The sequence below is a fragment of the Colobus angolensis genome, unplaced genomic scaffold, assembly GCF_000951035.1.
Source record: "Colobus angolensis palliatus isolate OR3802 unplaced genomic scaffold, Cang.pa_1.0 Scaffold117, whole genome shotgun sequence".
Lineage (NCBI taxonomy): Eukaryota > Metazoa > Chordata > Mammalia > Primates > Cercopithecidae > Colobus > Colobus angolensis.
The window spans coordinates 7,097,168-7,117,580 of record NW_012112808.1 but is presented as its reverse complement, the minus strand read 5'-3'; the positions used below and the strand labels follow the sequence as shown (position 1 = coordinate 7,117,580).

Below are 20,413 nucleotides of genomic sequence, written 5' to 3'. Positions count from 1 at the left end.
TTGTCATTTACCTCATCCCTTGTTTAACAGATAAGCTTATAGTCTAAAATACTGATTTAGATGCTATGAGAAATAAAAAGATGAATAGGTCATAAGCCACTATAGTTTTTAAGTGCTTACAAAAAGGACAGAAGACACAACATTTATCCTAATAGTCACAGATAATGTAATAAATTCTATGAAATTTACTTAAAGTTGTAATCATAGAGATAGGCAAATAGACGGATGGAACAGAAGGTAAAATATAGAACTGAGTGCACACAGATATGGAATCATGATATATGATATATGTGGCTTGTCAGGGCTGGCAAGGAAACAATGTATTGTTCAACAAATTTCTGTGGGACAGGTACTTAGCCATATGGAAAAAAATGAAATAGAATTCCTACCTCATACCATGTCCAAAGTCAGTTTCAGAGGGATAAAATACATAAATGTGAAAAGGAAAATTGAAAAACTTGGAAGAAAACATCTTTTTTAAAAGGGTCTATGGTTTTTTTTTTTAAAGCTAACCATAAGAAAAGTGTTAGTAATTCAACCTCAGCAAAATGAAAACTCTATTACCAGATAAACTTTTAAGAATTCTGTGGTTTAGCAGAACCACAAAGGGAAAAAACCAGCTTTGTTGCTCTTTCCTTTCCATGTTCTTGTTAGCTCAGTGATAAGTTTTAAGGTAAGGTTTGGTGAGAAATGTTATCCAGCATCTTGGTTTAGTTGGGAGGTTCCAAGGTCTTTCTCTACTGGAATGCAGACTCCAGGAAGGGGAGGCCTGTTATCTGCTGTCTGCATAGCTGATTCTTGCTTCCAGGAATAGTGCAGGACAGGAGAGAAGCATTCAATGAATACTTGAATCAGTGAACAAATACACTTTAAGCTGCAAGCTGTTGTTTTATATAGCTGAAAAGAGCAATTAAATTTTAATTTTTTAGAAATAATATATAAGACAATTTCAAAATCTCTTTTATTTAGTGTGTTTATCACAGTCTTGCATCCAAACATTACAGAAATCTTTTTACCACTTCTGCTTTTAGTTATAGCTGTGAATATGAATTACATCTCCTGTTACCTGCCACTAAAATTGTTTTTCCAAGAATGCTTTGTCAGCATTCTCTGTCATCACCTATATTTTTGGCATTTTCACCAGACTTTGATGTGTTTAGAAGTCATGAAATATTAGAAAGAAAAATGATAATGATAGCTACTGGGGCATTGGTAGCTCACCTTCTAAAATCTTTGCAGTGAACAGTGGACATCCTTGAAAGGGAGAGGAAGAAGGAGAGGAGAGCCAGGCTGCACTGGTGGGAATGGGATGCCACCTTGCTGCTTCTCTACTTGATCATTGACATCCAGGCCAGGCCTGAAATTTCTGCTGCTAGAATTAAGTTGTTTCACTCAGGCCTTTGAGTTTGTTTTTTATGTTTAGATTTCAAATCAAAAGGAAAATTTGTTTTCAGAGACTGAGACTACGTTTCTTTAACACTGTGCCAAGCTTATATAAAATCGCAGCCATATAAAATCACCATTCGGCCATAAATGCTTATTTTGCCAACTACCAAGACTTATTTTGTGGCTGAAATCCTTTCTATATTTGCAGAGTTCTAAACTTTTAGATCTCTTTGTAAAAATTATTTATGTGTTTGGAGAAAGACGATACAATTATGCTTGTAAGAGTTTTCACTTTAATAAAAAAATTTTAAGTTATAGCATTAAGTAGTAATAAAAAGATGGTAGGCTAGCATACTAGGTTGCTAATGAAAATAAAATAAACTAAATATTGGGTATTTTTAGGGTGAACATGAAATTTTCTGAAGCCTCCCAAATCCCCATTTTTAATTAAGTGCTCCTTCACTGAGGAACCCTCTACATGTAAAATGTCAGCATCTGTTCTGTTATTTATGCTACCAGCAGAATAATTTTGGGCAAAACATTTCAACTCATTAACATTTTTGTTCATAGTAACACTGAGGAAACTCATACAGGCATCTCAGAAACTCCTAAAGAAGTCAGCATACCTTGATAATTTTATGGAGGATGTTGCCTAGGATTTTATCATCAAAGCATGAGTTTTTCTGAGTGTAAAGCAGTATTTAAGCAGATTTGCTATGTGGGATTCTTTCATAAGTAAGGGCATATTCGTTGGCAGGTTGCAAAGAGGTGCAGGTGGTGATGAGGTACCTGTCTACATGTACTTAGAGTGGTTACTCAAGCAAAGCTCCAGTGTGATTGGGATGCTGGGGGCCAATCTCTGTTTTGGATAGCTACATTTTTGGAGTGAAGGTTAGTGATGAAACAAAGCTGCAAATTTTCTAATCCCCTTGCTTTTTTCTCTCCTCAAGGGATTGAAAATGCCATGACATACTTTATGAGAAAAATAAATGCCATATTATGCTGCTTGTTGACTTGGGGACTCATGTTGATTCATAAGCATTTATTGATGCTTCAGCATACCTTCTCAGACTAACAGATTCCTGATATTGTACTTACTTTACAGAATTAGGATGATGAGTCTCTCTTCCGAGGTTTTATAAAAGTCAGAGAACCCAGAAGGCCCATAATTAGGCTTTTTGCACCCTGCCTTTCAGGCACAGTGTGTAGGAATTCCAGTTTGGAATGTATCTGCACATTTTAATGTGTCTCCTGAGTTGAGTATATGATACCCTTGTGGGAACTACAGATATGTTTTCCTCTAAGAAGGAACAGTGCTTCTGTGTTTGGGATGGCCTTTCCATGACAACGTGTGCCATCATTATTACATCTTTTGTTTTCGTGTCTTGGGATCTTTCCATCACTAATTTAATAAGCATAGCTTATTATAGTGAGCAGCCGTTTTTGGACCTGCCCTGGCTCCTTTTCAGATTCATTTTTTTCTTGCCTGTTGTTGCCCTTGTCATTCCTCTACTTGAATTCCTCAGATTCAGAGATTGTGCTTCGGTTTGATTAGGCCTTAAAAATGCCAACAACATATACACTCAAGATGACACTCAGTGGGGGCTGATAATTGCCTAGAAATCAGCCTGGCTTTATTTGTATGGAGTGAAGAAGAGAACTTTGGGAATAATTATCTTAATAAATTAACATAATGTGTTCTATTCAAAAATTAGGAGAATAACAGAATAACATAGATGTTGATAAAAAGGAACCACTAAAGCTGAGAGCATACATGCATGTACTAGAAAGCAAATAAACAATAGAAGACAACTAAAAATTGTTCTTTAAAAACAATAATAAAATAGACAAACAGGTAAGATTGATCAAGAAAAAAAGTTGGAGGTGAAAAGGGAACAATTACAAAACCAATATAAATTTTAAAAATAATACAGTATGCTATTCAAATAGATCTATAAAAATAAAGGATAATTTCTAGCTTTACTAAACCTTCATGTAAAAGAGAAACTATCTTTTTCATCCCATTCAATAGAAAGAGAAAGAAACTCACTTCTGTTATCTACCTTGTGTTACCTTGATAACAAACCAGACAAGGTCAGTATGAAAAAAACATAATTAGAGACCATCTCACTTATAAACATATAAGCAAAAAATTCAAAATAAGGCATTAACAAATGAGATTGAAGAATATTGGAAAAATATCATACAGCAGGGCTAAGAGAAGTTCATTCCAGGAATGCAAAAGAAAAGCCTATGAGAAAGATATCCAATAGATCCCAACTGAGGAACAGTCTATAAAGCAGTACTCCTTAAAACCATGAAGGTTATCAAAAACAAAGAAAGTTTTAAGAAAACTCACAGGTGAAAGGAGGCTATGGAGACATGACAGCTATTTGTTATGTGATATCCTGGATGAGATTCTGGAACAGAAAAAAGAATTACATAAAAACTAAGGAAATCTCAATGAAGTGTGGACTTTATAATAATCTTTTAGTATTGGTTTGTTGTAATAAATATTCCATTTGAATATAAGATGTTAATAGTGGAGAAATTAGATATGGAGTATATGGGAACTCTGTATTATTGTCACAATTTTTTATAAATCCAAAATTGTCTTAAAAAATAAATTTTATTTTAAAAAAACTAATTCAGGGAAAAATTACCAAATATAAAGTAAATGCATTAAAGCCAACAAAAATTATAAAATAAGTGGCTTTTAAAAATAAGCGAGAGAAATGAGTAACAAAGACATTGCAAATTGTAATAATGCATATTATTAGAGACAGTAGAGTGAACAAACACAAATAACTCCACTTACTCTCCAAACCCTACCTAAGCCACATTGAAAGGATTTATATTAAATGAGACATAAATCCACAAGGACAAACATGAGAGGAGAAAGACAGTAGCAACCAACTTCTTGAAGTTGCAGAACAGGTGGCCTGTGGTAAATGAATTGGCAGACCTGAGAATATTAAATCCTGTGTCAGTAGTAGGGAAAGCCAAGAAACAACCTGACTTAAATTAATGCGGGTTCTCTGAAAGGGTTAGAAAATTTCCCATACCAGGTAGCTACAGAAGTAGGAAGTGATGATGGGGCTGAAAACAGAAAGACTGTAAATCTGTTTAAGAGCTAGTTAGAGCTCTGTTGCCATGGGCCACTGCTTTTTCACCCTAGAAGATGGTAAAAGTAAATTTGGGGGGGTGGGGGTTGTGGCTTGGAGTCATCAACACGTCTGAGTGCAGAGATGCTGTCTTGAAAACAGAGGGATTAAAGGAGAGTTTACATACTCTTTGAGCAGGAGAGAGTCTTTCGAATTCCAGAAAAAAAAAGCAAAAAACAAAAAACTCAGTATACATATATCTGAGGTTCTTCAGGAACACAGTGAAACTGACCAAAGACCATGCCTGCTTATGGACTCTGCTTCAATTCAGTCCTGAGCATGTAGAGCTGTCAAATATGTTGGTGGAGAAATGAGTTTAAACTTGAGGAAAGAAATCCAGGCCAGAAATGGGCATGTAGAGCTGTGAGTATATGGAGGGCATTGAAATATGTATGGCAGTAAGTCTGTATGAGATTAAGAAGGGCATTCGTATAGATAGAGAAGACAAAAGCTCCAGGGCCCTTCAGTGTCCGTAGTCCATGAGATGAAGAAGCAACAGCAAAAGAAGACCAGGTGAGAGTCATACCTGGGGGTCAAATGGTTGAAGCATTTCAGAAAGCAGACATGATTACCTGAATCAAATGCTACTGAGGACTGGACATCGAGCACTGCATTAAACGACATGGAAGTCTTTGGTGGCCTACTCAAGTACCATGCCAGTGGAGAAAAGGAGAGAACACATGGGGGCTGAGGCTATGACACATGAGAACAGAGACTGAACTTTGTGCAGAGGCTGCAGGTTGGAGATGTGGAAACCAGAATTTAAAAACTGAGCTGCAGGAGATTAGAAGAATGTGCTTGGTCATGGAAGCAAATAGATACAGAATTGTGGAAAACGGGCCTGAGGAAGAAGCGTTAAATGCTGCAAGGAAGTCAAAAGGATGAAGAGTGAGAAAATACAATGTGCAGTTAAAATGCTTGCCTCTGTTGATTATTACATACATACTATGAAATAAAATTTTTTTGTTATAATACATCATTCTTTAAGTGGTGCCTATGTGTCTTTGGCTGCTTTTCCATTTACTCTAAAAATGTAAAGGCTTATGATTTTAGGAAGCTGGAGACTTATTCAAATCAGTATCCCCTAGCCTTTACTCATCCTAAAGCAACAGGTATCCGAAGAACAAAATTCTGTAACTTAATCGATAAAATTAGATATACATGTAAATCATTAAATTCTTCTTTAACTATTTGTTTCAATGCACAAAGTTTCATATTTCATAATTAAATATACATTACAAAGACATTCTATGCCTTGAACTTGTTAGCACACTCCCATCTCACAGCCTTTGCTCTAGCTTTTCTCCCTAGCTGGCTCTTCCCCACATAGCTGCACAGCCCATTTGCACATCATCTTCAAGTTCGAGTCACATGTTACTGCATGCTTAAAATCTTTAGTCACTGGAGAACTGCAAACAAAAACCTCAATGAGATAACTGCTCCATGCCTATAAGAATAGTTAAAATTTTAAAAACTGGCAGCATCAAGTTCTAGCAAGGATGTAGAGCAAGTGGAACTCTCATACTGTGCTCGCAGGAGTGCAAACTGTAACAGCACTTTGGACAACAGTTTGACAGTTTCTTTCTTCAGTTTAATGTTTATTAAGCATACACTTATGATTGGACCCAGGAATCTCACTCCTAGATATTTACTGAAGAGAAATGTAAACATATATTAACACAGACGCTTGTACATGAATATTTATGGCAACTGTATTCATAATTGCCAAAAACAGGAACCAATCTAAATATCTACAGGTGAATGGATAAACTATGACACATCTATAAAATAGAATATTAATAGCAATAAGAAGAAACAACTGATACCCACAGCTGTATAGATGAATCTCAAATGCATTTTGCTGAGTGAAAGAAACCAGACAGAAAGGCTACAAACTGTAGGATTTCATTCATGTGACATTCTGGAAAAGGCAAAACTATTGGAACAGAAAACAAAGCAGTGGTTGCAAGAGGCTGAGAATAGAGGTAGGGGATGAAGAGGCATTTTTTGGAGTGATGAGATCTTCCATATCTCAATTATGGTGGCAGTTTATGGCAACAGTTACATGAATGTATACATTCCTTAAAACTCCTTAAACCTGAAAGGGAGATTTCTTGTATGCACACCTTACCCCCATGAACCTGACCTAAGAACAACAACCACCGCCAATGTTACTCTGGCATTGAGGCTTCCCTGGCCACCCATTTCCATGGCACTGTTTCTCACCTATCCTGCTCAGGGTTCTCCCTCTTCCTCTCCCCTGATTTATAAAACCCATCACAGGGTCTCCAGGAACTGTTATGTCATGTCTTAGCTTTTTGCTCTTTCAGTTTGAAGAATGAAAATCATTTGACCGTTCTTCATTGATCCTGCTTTTCTCTTGTTTTAAATTCTCAGCTGTTTTCACATTTTTTGCCTTGATTATTTTACTTTGAATACATTAATTTTTGAGAATATGTAATTTGTCTTAAAGAAAAAAGATATGATGAAATCAAGATTGTTTACAAGATTAACAGATATGTTTTTCTGCATAGATAGCAGTGAGTGCCTTGCAGATGACTGTAGTATAATCGCCGGGGGGAGCCTCACTGGTTGGCACCCAGACTCTGCTGCTGTGTTGTGGCGAAGGGTCTTGGGGATCCTTGGAGATGTGAATAACATCCAGTCACCCAAGATCCATGCCAGAGTTTTCTGCTATCTCTATGAACTCTGGTACAAACTAGCAAAGGTAAGTCCTGCTATATTATTTTTTATTCTAATCCAGGAAAATGGTCGTATCATTTAATGTAAAAACTGTGTTGCAGTTAACTACTGAACATATTCTGAAACACAAATGGTACATTTAGACAAAGTACATTTGATTATGGAAGAGTAATCATATATAACATGAATATTTTGTAAATGCAAAAGTTATTTCATTTAGTGCAAAAGTAGAATATCGCTATAGGATATTAAATACAGGATGTTAAGTAGTTCTAGTTACTCTCTTTATAAAAGTGATACTGGTTTTATTGTATAAAATTTGAAAAATGTAGAAAAATACAAAGAAGAAAATTAACATCACTATTCATAGAAATAGCCAATATTAATATATAGTCTTCTTTCTTTTTACGAAAGTAGAATCTTAGAGTACATACGATACTTTTTTATTTTTTTGAGATGGAGTCTTGCTCTGTTGCCTAGGCTGGAGTGCAGTGGCGCCATCTTGACTCACTGCAACCCTCTGCCTCCCAAGTTCAAGCAATTCTCCTGCCTCAGCCTCCCGAGTAGTATATACAATTTTTATTCTGATTTTTGTTTGGGTTCTAACATTCACATGTTATTAAATTCTTTTTCAAAAACGTGGTTCATGTTTGTTCACTATAACTCATTAAAACGTTACTTATCATTTGGAATTCAGTACCTCCCCAGCCATTAACGTTCAAGGAAAAGCAATGCCTTTGTTTTGTATTTAAATCTAAAACCACATACAGTAAGCCAAACGTACAATTCAAAAGGATAATCTCACAACAAAAGAGAAACTTGTAAATATTACAGGTTTTCACTTAACTTATAGAAATTTAAGTGAAAGCAGCTATTTGGTCATGGAAAATAATGTTGAAATACTGTTAGGATAAACGTAATGTTACCTACCCTAAAATTCTCCTCTTTGTGAATTAGATACGGGATAATCTAGCAATAAGCCTGGATAACCAGTCTTCTCCATCTCCTCCAGTTTTGATCCCACCTCTCAGAATGTTTGCATCATGGCTATTTAAGGCAAGTGGATGTGTGTTTATTCCTTTATTGCAATTTCCTCTTCCTTTCTGAAATTGAGTTTGAAAAATGTAATTGCCCAAGACTGCATGTTTTGAAGACAGGCTGGGTCTTACTAAAGTCACTGCATCCCACATGTCCATAAACAACTCTTAAGGAAAACTGAGAAGTAAATGAAATGTTGAAATGCTCTGCACCTGGGCTTGATTTAATCTGGAAACATCATCTCCTTGACAGGCGGCGACACTACCAAATGAATATAAGGAAGGCAAACTGCAAGCCTACAGGCTGATCTGTGCCATGATGACCAGACGCCAGGACGTTCTGCCAAACGCAGATTTCCTAGTGCATTTTTATCTTGTGATGCACCTGGGATTAACCAGCGAGGATCAGGTATTCTGCGACTCCTTTATTGTGATTGCCCATTAATTGGAAGTAGCATAGCATTCTTTAAAGGCATTAGTAAGATTTATGAAAATACATCAGAAGTGTTGAATTTCTCAGTAGCTTCAACTCTTTTACACACAGCAAGCACAGTGGTCTTTCAAAAATGTAAATCAGGTTTCACATCCCTGCTTCTTCTCCCCACTGACTTTGCAATTGCATTGTGCCAACCGAATTTTAATTTTATTCTATGGCCTCTATGATCTAACCTCTACCTTTGTTGTCAACCTCAAAATACTATTATAACCACTTTTTGTTTGAGTTCTGCATTAAATATGGTTTGAAGAAAGTGGTACTGATCATTTAAAAATGTTTGAAAATTGTTGTTTTAGTAGTTAGGATGTTTTTGTGAAAGACTTTACGTGTAAGGTAGAAGATGAGTCCAGACATTTCTTGATAAGGAGTTATTTTAATTTCTCCCAGTGCAATTTAAGTTTGGTTCAAGTTCAAACAGAAAGGCCCAAGGAGCCACTAGCTACGTCCCCCCACCCTTGTAGGCCCTGGGTTTGGGGGATAGGATGTGGCCAGACCCTGACCTTCCTCCCCTGGAAAGGCTTCTCCTAGTTGAGGGAGATTATGGATAGGGACACATGGACTCTTGACTTGATTTGGGATATCAAGCAGGCAAATGATGTGATTGATTTATGCTTCACAGAGATTCTAGACTGCATTTGGAAGATGGATTTGAAAATGTGATAGTGATCGTGTGTGATAGTAGGACAGAATCAGAGATTGGCCTGTAGATGGAGAATTATTAGGAAGTGTTTCATACAGATTTTAAAAAACGATAAGAACTAAGCCAGTAGCACTGGGGATGGAAAGAAAGGAATAGAAAAGATTCAAGAAATTTTAAGGCATTTCATTTTATTACTAGGTTTTCTTAACCAATTAGAGGTATAGGGAGTGTTTGAGAATTTACCCTTTAAATTGTAAATGCTTATTAATGAACTTGAATAATTTATTAACTATCAAGTAGCTGTCCTTTCTGCATTTTTTGTATTCTTTGAAGGTACGATGCAGACACACAGACCTTTTGATACTGCTAGGGTACACGTAAGAAGTTATTCTCCTGATAAGCAAACTTTTTTTTTTTTTTTTTTTTTGAGACGGAGTCTCACTCTGTCGCCCAGGCTGGAGTGCAGTGGTGCGATCTCCACTCATTGCAAGCTCCGCCGCCTCCCGGGTTAACGCCATTCTCCTGCCTCAGCCTCGCTAGAAGCTGGGACTACAGGTGCCCGCCACCACGCCCGGCTAATTTTTTTGTATTTTCAGTAGAGACGGGGTTTCACCGTGTTCGCCAGGATAGTCTCGATCTCCTGACCTCGTGATCCGCCCACCTTGGCCTCCCAAAGTGCTGGAATTACAGGCGTGAGCCACCACGCCCTGCCGATAAGCAAACTTTTTTTGTTGCTTTAAAATGTACTTGAATTTAAAGAGTTTGCAGTGTGTATTTTACAATTTTGAACTTTAAAAATCATTGAACTCTTATATGAAATAATAACCACAACCGTTGTGATTTTAGCGGTGTATAGAGGACATCCGTGTAGCAGGCTGGCTTAGACCCATAATCTCATTTATTTCCTAGATAAATGTAGAAATAGGGACATAGAGTAGAATTGTTTGTACTCTCTGCTCAAATATTTTACAGCCATCTTTGCAAGTGGAAGCATCTTTTACAGAATGATGCAACTCAGGGTATGTGGAGAATTATGGGGTATAGAAAAGAGAATTAACTCTCAGGTAATAGTGAACTCCTTCAGTGAAAGAAACAAAAGAGGAAGGTTTACTTAACAATGCTCTACTTTTAAGAAGCCTTTTGCTAATATTTTGCAGGAAAAAAACATTTACTTGGAAATAATCATTAACTATAGATCCTTCTCATTTTATAAAAACAAGTAAGTTAGCAGTAAACAATGTTCCTTAGAATGAGTTTTTTAGAAAGTCACATAAATAGGTGAGTTTAGAATTATCTTTCTGTTTTAAGATGTGTTGATGTGGAAATGAAATAGTAAAATGAGATGAAATAAGAGTATGTTATATAGCATTTGAGAACCTGAAAAAAATTATTTTACAAATCATTTTCAAGAAATATGATTGTAGTACAGATAAAAGAATTTCCAAATTCTGTGCTTAAAATTGTTTTTACATAGTAATGCATATTATGTTTTTAATTAAGTTAAGGTTCAATATCTTTTGTAGTTCATAGTAGAATACATAAATCTTAAAGGATGGTCCAATGCTAACAGTAATCCCAACATTCACACTTCTGAGACAAAATGAGGATATCATAAATCTCTATTTAAAATCAGCCTATTGTTTAGGCTATTAGAAGCTTGAATTTTTATGTGAGTTTAATAGAGTTGACTGTTTTCTTTAACCTTAACAATTATTGTTATATATTTTAGAAGCCCTGACTGTCTGCAAAACAGAATTGCTCTAATAAACTTTATTCCTTTGCCAAAAGAAAATTACGCAGAAGACCTAATGAAAGAAACTTTCTTCATTTAAGTTAAGAAATGTCTCTGGTACTTAGTTTAACTTTTGATCCACATGTCTAAATAGATCATAGTGGTTGTTCCAGAACTTATGTAATTCTAGAAACACATGTTATATTAATTATAAAAAGAAAGCATTTGCTGTAGAAAATACAGTTAAATTCAATTTTTTAATTAACTGTGTACCTGTGACTGTGTACCATCTCAGGGCTTCTATTTTGTGAGAATTCTCAAAGGGCCACACTTTTATATATCCTAGCACTAAAAGGATTTATTTATGCAGAGAGAACCTTATGAAAGATGTCCTGTGTTTTTAAATAAATAATCATAAATAATTGTTTAAAATTGAACATTATCAGTTTTGTCTCACAAATAAAATCCAAGGTGGGTTTCTTCCTTTTGCCTCTGGGTGGCACACTTGTCTGCACGACACAGCTTTGTGGTTCATGGGCCTTTGAACATTATGCTGTGTATGGCATGGTTGTTTTATGAAGTTCTTTCTTAAATTTGGAGGTATCAAAATTATGTCAGTAGTGACCAATAAAGTGTTGAATTAAATAAGTTATAAGATGCTAAAAATATTTTCAAACATAATGATGTTCATAGTAGTTGAAGACATTTTTTAGTTTAAAAAACAATTTGTACAGTAGATATCTCACCAGTTGTGTTCTCTGGCAATCCTGGAAAGTTATAGTTTCATCTAATATGATAGAAAATTTATTATGTAAACAGACATGGCCATTTGTATCTTAAAAAATAATAATACATATATCAAACAGCCAGAAAAAATGTAGTGCATTCCAAAACAACTGTTTTTAGTATTTTTAACCAGTTTTAATTATCCTAATAACTTATGTAATACTAACACAATGAATTTATCAAGTAGTATTTCCCACGGTCCATATGTAACATGGGTTCGTGGTTGATTGCTGTGATCGAAAACATGGTTTGAAATGGCTTTATTTTTTCCTTGACAATGAATTTTTTAAAAATTGATGTTGCCAGTTTACAAAATAATTAAGATTATAAACAGTTCCAGAATAACTATAAATTATCAAGAAAATTTGGCGTGACTTTCAAGGCTACCCAGCCTGCCTGTGAAGGAGTCTCCCGGTGCGCTTCCCTCTGCTCAGCTGCTTTGTGTCTGGTGGGCTGGTGGTGGTGCTTAGGGGTATTTATTTCTTCAGCATTCACAATGCTGGACTCTGTGCTGGGGACTGCATGATGTTGTACCATTGAATCTCTGCAATTCAGTTCAATAAATACCATGGCCTATTTTATTTTATTATTTTTTTTTAGAGGTGGGGTATCACTCCATTGCCCAGGCTGGAGCGCAGTGGCACAATCATAGCTCACTGGGCTCAAGCAGTCCTCTCATCTTGGCCTCCCAAAATGCTGGGATTACAGGTGTGAGCCATAGTGCCCAGGCCCCTGAGGCCCATTTTATAAATAATGAAGCTTCAAAAAAGTATCTAAAACTTTTGCCCAGTGCCACAGGCTAAAAAGGCTGTTAGAATTCACATACAGGCTTGGCTTATTCCACCAGGAATTTTTTTTTTTTATTGATTCACAGCTTGCGTGTTGGTGCAACAGTCCTTGATGTTGTTTCTCCCTTCTGTTTTATTTTGCCTAGGCTCTGCCCTTGGTCCCACTCCACTTCAGAATCCTCCTTATTAAAGTACCCCACCCCAACCTGGAAAGGCCTTTCCACAGTTGCCTTCTCAGTTCTTCATCGTCCTTCAGTTTCTCTTCTAAAGCTGTTTCTTGTTGTTCTTTGTTTTTCCTAACACTTAAGCAGCTTTTTCACGTCAGAATTCCCCAAAATAGTTTGACATGAAAGGACCTATGATTTGGATTTATTAAAAACAGTTTCTGTTAATTTCATGATTATTTAAAACAGATGGAAAGATCAATATGTGTGAAACGGAAAAGGACAGTTGAGGAAAGGAATTTTATTTTCATGTTTGTAAGACCATTTATCAGAGACTGGAAAGTTTCCTTTGCTTATTTGTGAACTATTTTTTAACAATGACTTACAGATTTCATGTCTTAATGTAATTTATCTGTTATACATCAAAGTTAAATTCTCTTTTAAATGTAAAGCCTACATTAATGTAAAATTATTGTTGCAAATTTGCATATAGACATTTTGGGAAATGTGAGTCTTTGTCATTTTCGTCTATAATATTGTATTTTATAATGCACCAAAAAAGCATGAGGCCTCTCTCCAATGCAGAAGTGTTTGTTGTTCTGCCCTGAGGTAACATATTTGGATTGTAACAGCATAAAGTTAAGATTTAGTGTGATAGTGTGATAAAATGTCTTCATTAACAGTGTGGACCTCAAGTCAGCTTGTCTGATTTCCAGTCTTGGCTTTGTTACTTATTAGCCAGATCATTTGGGTTTGCTCTGCCTTGGCTCCCTTATCTATAGAATGAGGATAATAATGGTGCCTACCTTAGAGGGTGATTTGAAGACTTGAAAGAGGTAAAACATGTAATGCATTGAGTCTAGGTCATGGATATGATCCCTCAGTAAGCATGAGCTCTTGTAATAATATTAAGGGTGAGGGAAAAGAACAGCAACTCCATCATTTGTTTCTGATATCTTAAAGTGTTGTTTTTTTTTTTATTTCCCTGTACATTTTCTTACTTTGAACATAATGATTTGACTGGAAAACATAACTAGGCATTGTGGAATTTTACAGTGTGTGGAGAAATAACCACTCCCTGTGCTGTAGACAGACATACTGATTGATACATTTGTTTTACCCATGTATGCTTATGATCCAGAAATGCTTCTTTTGTCTCCATGGCCATCAGCTCACTTTCCCTTCACTTTTCACCCACCCAGTGAGCCTTCTGTACAAGGAAAGCTAGAAAGCTGAATACTGCATGTCCCAGACTCCTTGCAGCTGGGTTGGCATTGACCCAGGTTCTGTCCAGCAGAGATACCAGCCAACATGGCACTTGAAAGTGGATGTGGGGAGTGGTGGGCAGCAGCACAGGGGGAGCTGGATCCTCCTGTCATGGAGGTTCTGCTCTGGTACCAGCATCATTGGTGAGATTAGCAGACAGTGGACTCTGCTGGAATAGCCTTGTGATGTGGCTGGGTGTTTCTGCTTAACAACTTTTTCCTGACTGTGGAGACTTGTGATTGGTTCCCTGGCACTTCTAGACATTCTGTAAGCCATCTGACACCCTCATAGAAATCTCTTTCTTCTTAATCTCAAAACAGTGGATTCTCTTGTCTGCAAGTAAGACCCTGGCTCAGCCAGTAACTGCTCTGAAAAGTGCTGTGCTAGGCACTGGCAATACATGATCAGCACTGGTTCATATTTCAGTTGCTGAATGCACTTGAGCATTAATTTAATTTTTGTATTTTAAAAATTTTAGCCACATTTTGTAGGCAATAATAGTTAGCTTGTAGGAACATTTTGCTTTCATTTAACTCTACATTTTTATGAACCTTTTGTCACATCAGTGTTAAGAAAACCATAATTTTAAACATCTTATATAGAGCAGTATTGTATCACAGAAGTCAAAGTAGTTCATGATTTTCTTAACGGATGTTACAACCCCCTCTCATGAGGTATGATGGAATAATATAATAATAAACAGTTGTTTGTAAAAAGATCCCATGGGACCCCTCAGTGAGCATTAAAACTCAGCAGTGAGCTTTGAAAGCAAGGTGCAGGGGTGATACTTGTAAATTGGCCATACCTGACTCTTTTAATAACCTCAAACAGCCTGTATCATGCAGTCGTATGTAATAATTGCATCACCTTTTCTCAGACAAAGAATTGTTCTTTGCTGAAAATTTAGTCTTATAACTATAGAACCATATATATGTTAGATAAACATAAATTTCAAAGTATATTTAAGGTGAAACGTAAGTGAGTATTCACTTCCAGAAAAGGTAAAGAATTAAGATGGCAATTTGGGGGACTTGTTTATCTCAAATCCCTGGAAATAATTTTAATACATGTCTCTCAAGTGCTCATTCTGTAAAGCAAGTGATTTTACCAAGGTTTTAATTTATAGGATTTTAACTCAACACTAGCAGATAAAGTACTTATTTGTGAATTTAAAGATCTAACTGATGTTCCGAGGATGAAATAATAACCTTGATGTGTATCAGTAGAGGAACTTTAGACCTTTTGAAGGCTGACTTTGTTAAAGCTTCATTTAAAAACAGTTTAAAAAAAAAAAAAACTATAGGCTTATAAAATGAGTGAAAATAGGACTAATATGGGGTCTTATTCCTAAGGTTTTTAAGAATTGGAAAATGTACTTCCAAGAATTCAGGAGATAGAATGTCTTCAGAATATATCGACTTTCAACAATAACATATGACTCTCATGGATAGCAGGCCTGATACTGGGAACTACAATACCTTAGAGCTAGACTTAGCTTTGTCACTCACTGGACATGGGGCCCTCACCTATCCACAAGTAGTCAAGTGAATGAATTGGGTTATAGAGCCTCTCAGACCCTTTCCTAATCATTAAGCATTCTTAGATCCTCTGATTTATTTTTAGGCATTTTATTATTAGGGTCACATCACTCCTTCCTAGATGTGGCACAAAGTTCAATGATCTTTTTGTGTTGAATATTTTTTCCTGCCATCGTAAAAACCTAGTCAGGTTATGAGAGTGTGAGATGCATAAACAGGTATCTGTAATATCCATCAGCTTGTGCAAAAAACCAAATAAGTGGTGATATACATGTTATGAAAATTGGACTGTTGAATATCCTTTTAGCTAAGTTGATTTGAAAGCAGCTCACAGAGGAGAGGGGAATTAGCAGGACTTTCAAGGATGGATAGGATTGAGATAGGAGGACAAGAAGCATGATGGAGTTTCACATCAAAGATACAGAACTTTTCAGGCTGTGTTCAGGAACAACGAATGACGAGAGTGGCTTTGATTTAATGCCAGATATATACATAGGAATAATATGTGGTCATGAATCCAGGCAGCACTGTAGCGAGCCTTGATTCAAAGTAGTTTTCATCCCATGGAAAGTGGGGAGCTGTTGAAGGCTTTTGAGCATGATACTGCACATGACCAGAAGAGCATTTTAAGAAGCTTAAACCACAGTGATAAAGTGGAGGAGAATTGTAAACTTGAAAGAATGATGACAACAAGCACAGAAAGGAAATTATTATAATAGCCCAGGAGCAAGGTAATGAGGGCTAACAAGGACTGAGACACAGATGGGGTTTGTATATGTGTGTCTGTGTGTAAATTCCTTATATGCGTATATATTTTGTATATATATGCATATATGTGTTTTGTGCGTGTATGTGTATGTGTGTGTGTGTATGTGAGTGAAATATGTTGGAGAGGTAGGATGTAGTACTGATTGGTAAACATCCTGAGAAAGTAGTATCCTGGCACAATTCCCATTATCTGTCAAGGCAAATGTTGATTCAGAAAGGCAAGAAGATGAATTGAGAAAAGGAAGACAGGTGGGCATGATAGGATAAAGTGACTGTAAGTTTCAACTCATGTCTTGATGACCCTTCCTCACCTTGCACATTGTAGCACAGGATAGGCCAAATGGGTGCATCCAAGGATACACCAAGGGGTGTCCCCAAAGAAGTCTCGCCTGTTAGGAATTAGAAATGTGCAGGAAAGATTTCCAGGGACATTTTCCCTCTACTTAAGAGAACATATTTTCTAATTCTGTTGGAATTCAAGCAGTTGGTATGCAAATTGTAAATGTATTTATAATTATTAAAATGGGATGTCTAAAGGGCTCTGTAATTGATGTTTTTGTTAGCCAAGACATACATTTGTTACTGATTGTTTTTGAAGGTAATGTGGCACTTAAAAACAAATCGTTTTGTTTTTCTAAAAATACAACTTCTGATCTGACTTTACTTTATTCAAGTTAATGAAATGTTACTGAATATAAGGTGAGTTTACTGTAGCAATAAACAAAACTTCCAAGTTTGACTTAGGTTTGATTGAAGAATAATATTTATAAGGACAGGTGAGATATGACAACCCTCTCCTGACATATATTGTTAAGTTAATAATAAATTCCTATTTGTGCTTATTGTACAAATTCAGAGTGATAAAATATAGAAGCTGTCATATAATTAATGTTACACCATCAGGTAGCATCCAGGGCCTTCCGAGTGTTTTCCATAAGGTTTCGTGGGAATGGACAAGCCACAGATTCATCAAAATTTATCAATGAAAATTTTATTATAACTTTATTCAGCTATCAATCACCATAAAGACTTCAGGTAGATGACTGCACCAAAAATAAATGTGAGATATTTTTTCTTTTCTTTTACAGCTGTAGAATCAATAATTATTTTCATTAATCTATAGACAGAGCCCACTTACACCTCAATGAGGAAAGTAAAAATATGTAGGAGGTAACAGATGGCAGAGGTTTCGGTTATGAGGTTTAACACATGTGCAGCGAACTTGTTTCACAGCTTTAAAAAGTGTAAGATGATAGCATGGAGGCTGATCCAGAGAGAAAAAAATCTACCTGACAGGCCAGAAACTACAGTTTTGTTTGATTTCCTTTGTTGGATTTAAAGGTGTAAAGACTTTCTTTCAAGTAAACGTTATCAGAGATGAATATGAATTATGTATATTTAGCCCAAAGTCTTCCAGTATTTAATAAGACATGCTACATGAAATAAAGCATAAAAATAGTATAGCAACTCTCAGTATATGTGGGAAAAGGAAAGATTTTGTTCTTACTAAACTGTTACCGTGTGATATCGTCTATCAGTTGGCATACATTTTTCAGTTGAGAATGTGTTCTTTTGCTCTGAGGTTTCTCTCTGGAAGGAGACTCTACTGTGGCCTGTCACAGAGCCCAGGTCACCGGAATCTTTTTTAATAGAGTCACTGGAGTGCATTCTGTCTTTTCCCAGAGAGGGTAGATGCTCAGTAAATATATTGATAGATAGAAAATTGAAGAAGGAAAAAAAAAGACCTTCTTCTGAGACTGGCTATTCCAAATCCACATAGCATCATGGGGAAGAATGGGTAACCAAATCTGCCGAGCTGAGCCACTTTGGTTGAAATTTTGGCTCCAACTATCAGTTTCAAGGCAGGTGTTAGCTTTCTACTGTGGTGAGCTAGTCAACTTTTATTACCCTAGAACAGTGATTCTTGGGGGGCAGGGGAATTTTGCCCCCTCCAGGGAACGTTTGGCAATGTCTGGACATTCTTTTGGTTGTCATAACTAGAGGAGGGAAATGTACTGTTATCTAGTGGGTGAAAGCCAGGGATGTTGTTAAATATTCTATAGTGCACAGAAACACAAGGAATTTATGACCAATAATGTCAGTAGTACTGAGGTTGAGAAACCTTGCCCTAGAGGAATACTTCTGCAGATGACATTGTCCTAAGAGCTAGGTAATATAAATTAAATGATACAACTCAGTAATCGAAGACAGTAGGAAAGTCTCACTTTCTTAGCTTAACCAAGGAAATAAATGCATGCGAAAATTTAACCAGGAAGATTAAGAGAGTCAGTGTTTCAGGTTGAGTTAAATGAATTTTCAACAAGGGTTCAGCTTACTAATTTCTCTGTCTAAAAAAGGTCAATTTAAGAAATAAAACAGGAAACGTTCTGATTAATTCTGAAGTTAACATGAAAATTATCTGAGGTGAATTTTGCCTGGAAGCCCAAAGTAGAAAGTTGTATGGCCTGCATCTGCAAAGCGCAAGGCACTGTATGTATGAAAGGAGGCAGGAAAGGGGCTCAGGTTCCACTTCTTGCATGAACACTGCCTGAGTAGCTAAGAGGAAGTGGGATGGCTGAGAGAACAGCTTGTGTGGAAAAGGGTTGGTGCATGGAAACAGATAATTGCTTTCTTCAAATGTCTGAAGCAGTGCTGTGGGGAGAGAGACTGTTGTACCTCCAGAGCCGGGACTAATAGGTAGATTCCAGCTCATCATCAGGAGACACTAAATCCAGTTTTCTGTTCAAATATGGCAGGCGATAGATTCTGCGTTTGTAAGCCTTTCAAGCTCTAAAGTATTCAGTCCAAGGCTGTCTGACCCTCTAGGACAGCCTCAGAAAGAGGGAACATTCACTTTAGAGCTTGAGCCCTACCTAGCCTTGCACTCAAGTCACTGCATCCATGAATCAGTGACCACATACATAGCCTGTTTGGCTTGTGCTGCTTATTCCATGAAATGAGTTTCTGATGACTCTGGGACTTTGGGAAGGTGAAGATAGCTAGGCCTTCAGTAGGCACTGGTACATTTCACTGTAGAGGGGATTTTCCTGCTCTTTGGAATATAGCTGTTGACCTGTAAGAGCATCTTTTCTCATTTAGAATTTGATAAAGACTTCAAGAAATGTTACATTTTTCTCCAGGCGCAGAGGCACTGAGAGACACAGGGATAGCTTCTAGAGACATTTCAAGTGCTGAAGTTATACTTGGGGAAGGAGGATACAGTAACTCCCATTTAGAAAGGAATGATTTTTGAATATAAGAGATTTAAATCCTGACTGTGGTTTATAATTCATAAAGGGAAGACTTGGATAGATGGAAGTAATGTCAAGAAAAGCATTTTACATTGCAGTTTTTGTTTCTGTGACAAAAGCGCTCTCCTTGTGGGGAATAATCTCTTTTTGTCTGTTGATTTCTTTTTTAATACATAACAATAAGTGGTATTGTGGTAATTGCAGATTGTTCAGCTATTAATGCTATTTACTGAAACACATTTTAGAGAGAACATTGTTTTCTAAAGAAGCAATAAACAACAGTTTTTCTTTTGTTCTCCCATGGAAAAAATATCCTTTAGTAGGTATTTGTGGGCTAAAGAAATGTTAGCAAAAGAGAACCTTTTAATAATAAGACATTAAAACAAAATGCCTACCATTTTCCTGTGTGCTGGAGTCTAGTTGAACACATGCAGCATGGTCCCTTCATCAAGACCCAATGCCTTGTGCCACCTATTTTCTTCCCTTCCTTGGTTCCCATGGCATACCCGCTGTTCCCATCACGCAGGAGCCCTGTGCTGTCGGTGGCCTCACTCTTTGCTATGAGTAGCTCTCCCCTCACTAAACAGGTCATTGCTGGAAGGCAGGGGCTGCCGCAGAGCCTCACAGCAACTAACATGGTACCTTCAACTCAGTTAGCACTTGAGAATTTCAAATGATCCTGGAAAATTAATAT

At 36.6% G+C, this 20,413-nt stretch overlaps 1 protein-coding gene across 2 annotated transcripts in view; it reads left to right on the top strand.

Annotated features, from left to right (window-relative positions):
* RALGAPA2 (Ral GTPase activating protein, alpha subunit 2 (catalytic)) overlaps positions 1-20,413 on the top strand; it is a 321,938-nt gene that overhangs the window by 130,809 nt on the left and 170,716 nt on the right. For both annotated transcript variants that reach the window (XM_011963148.1, XM_011963143.1), the window contains exons 21-23: positions 7,085-7,278; positions 8,211-8,309; positions 8,544-8,699. In XM_011963148.1, the coding sequence (XP_011818538.1) occupies positions 7,085-7,278; positions 8,211-8,309; positions 8,544-8,699 (449 nt within the window). The remainder of the gene's footprint in view (positions 1-7,084; positions 7,279-8,210; positions 8,310-8,543; positions 8,700-20,413) is intronic.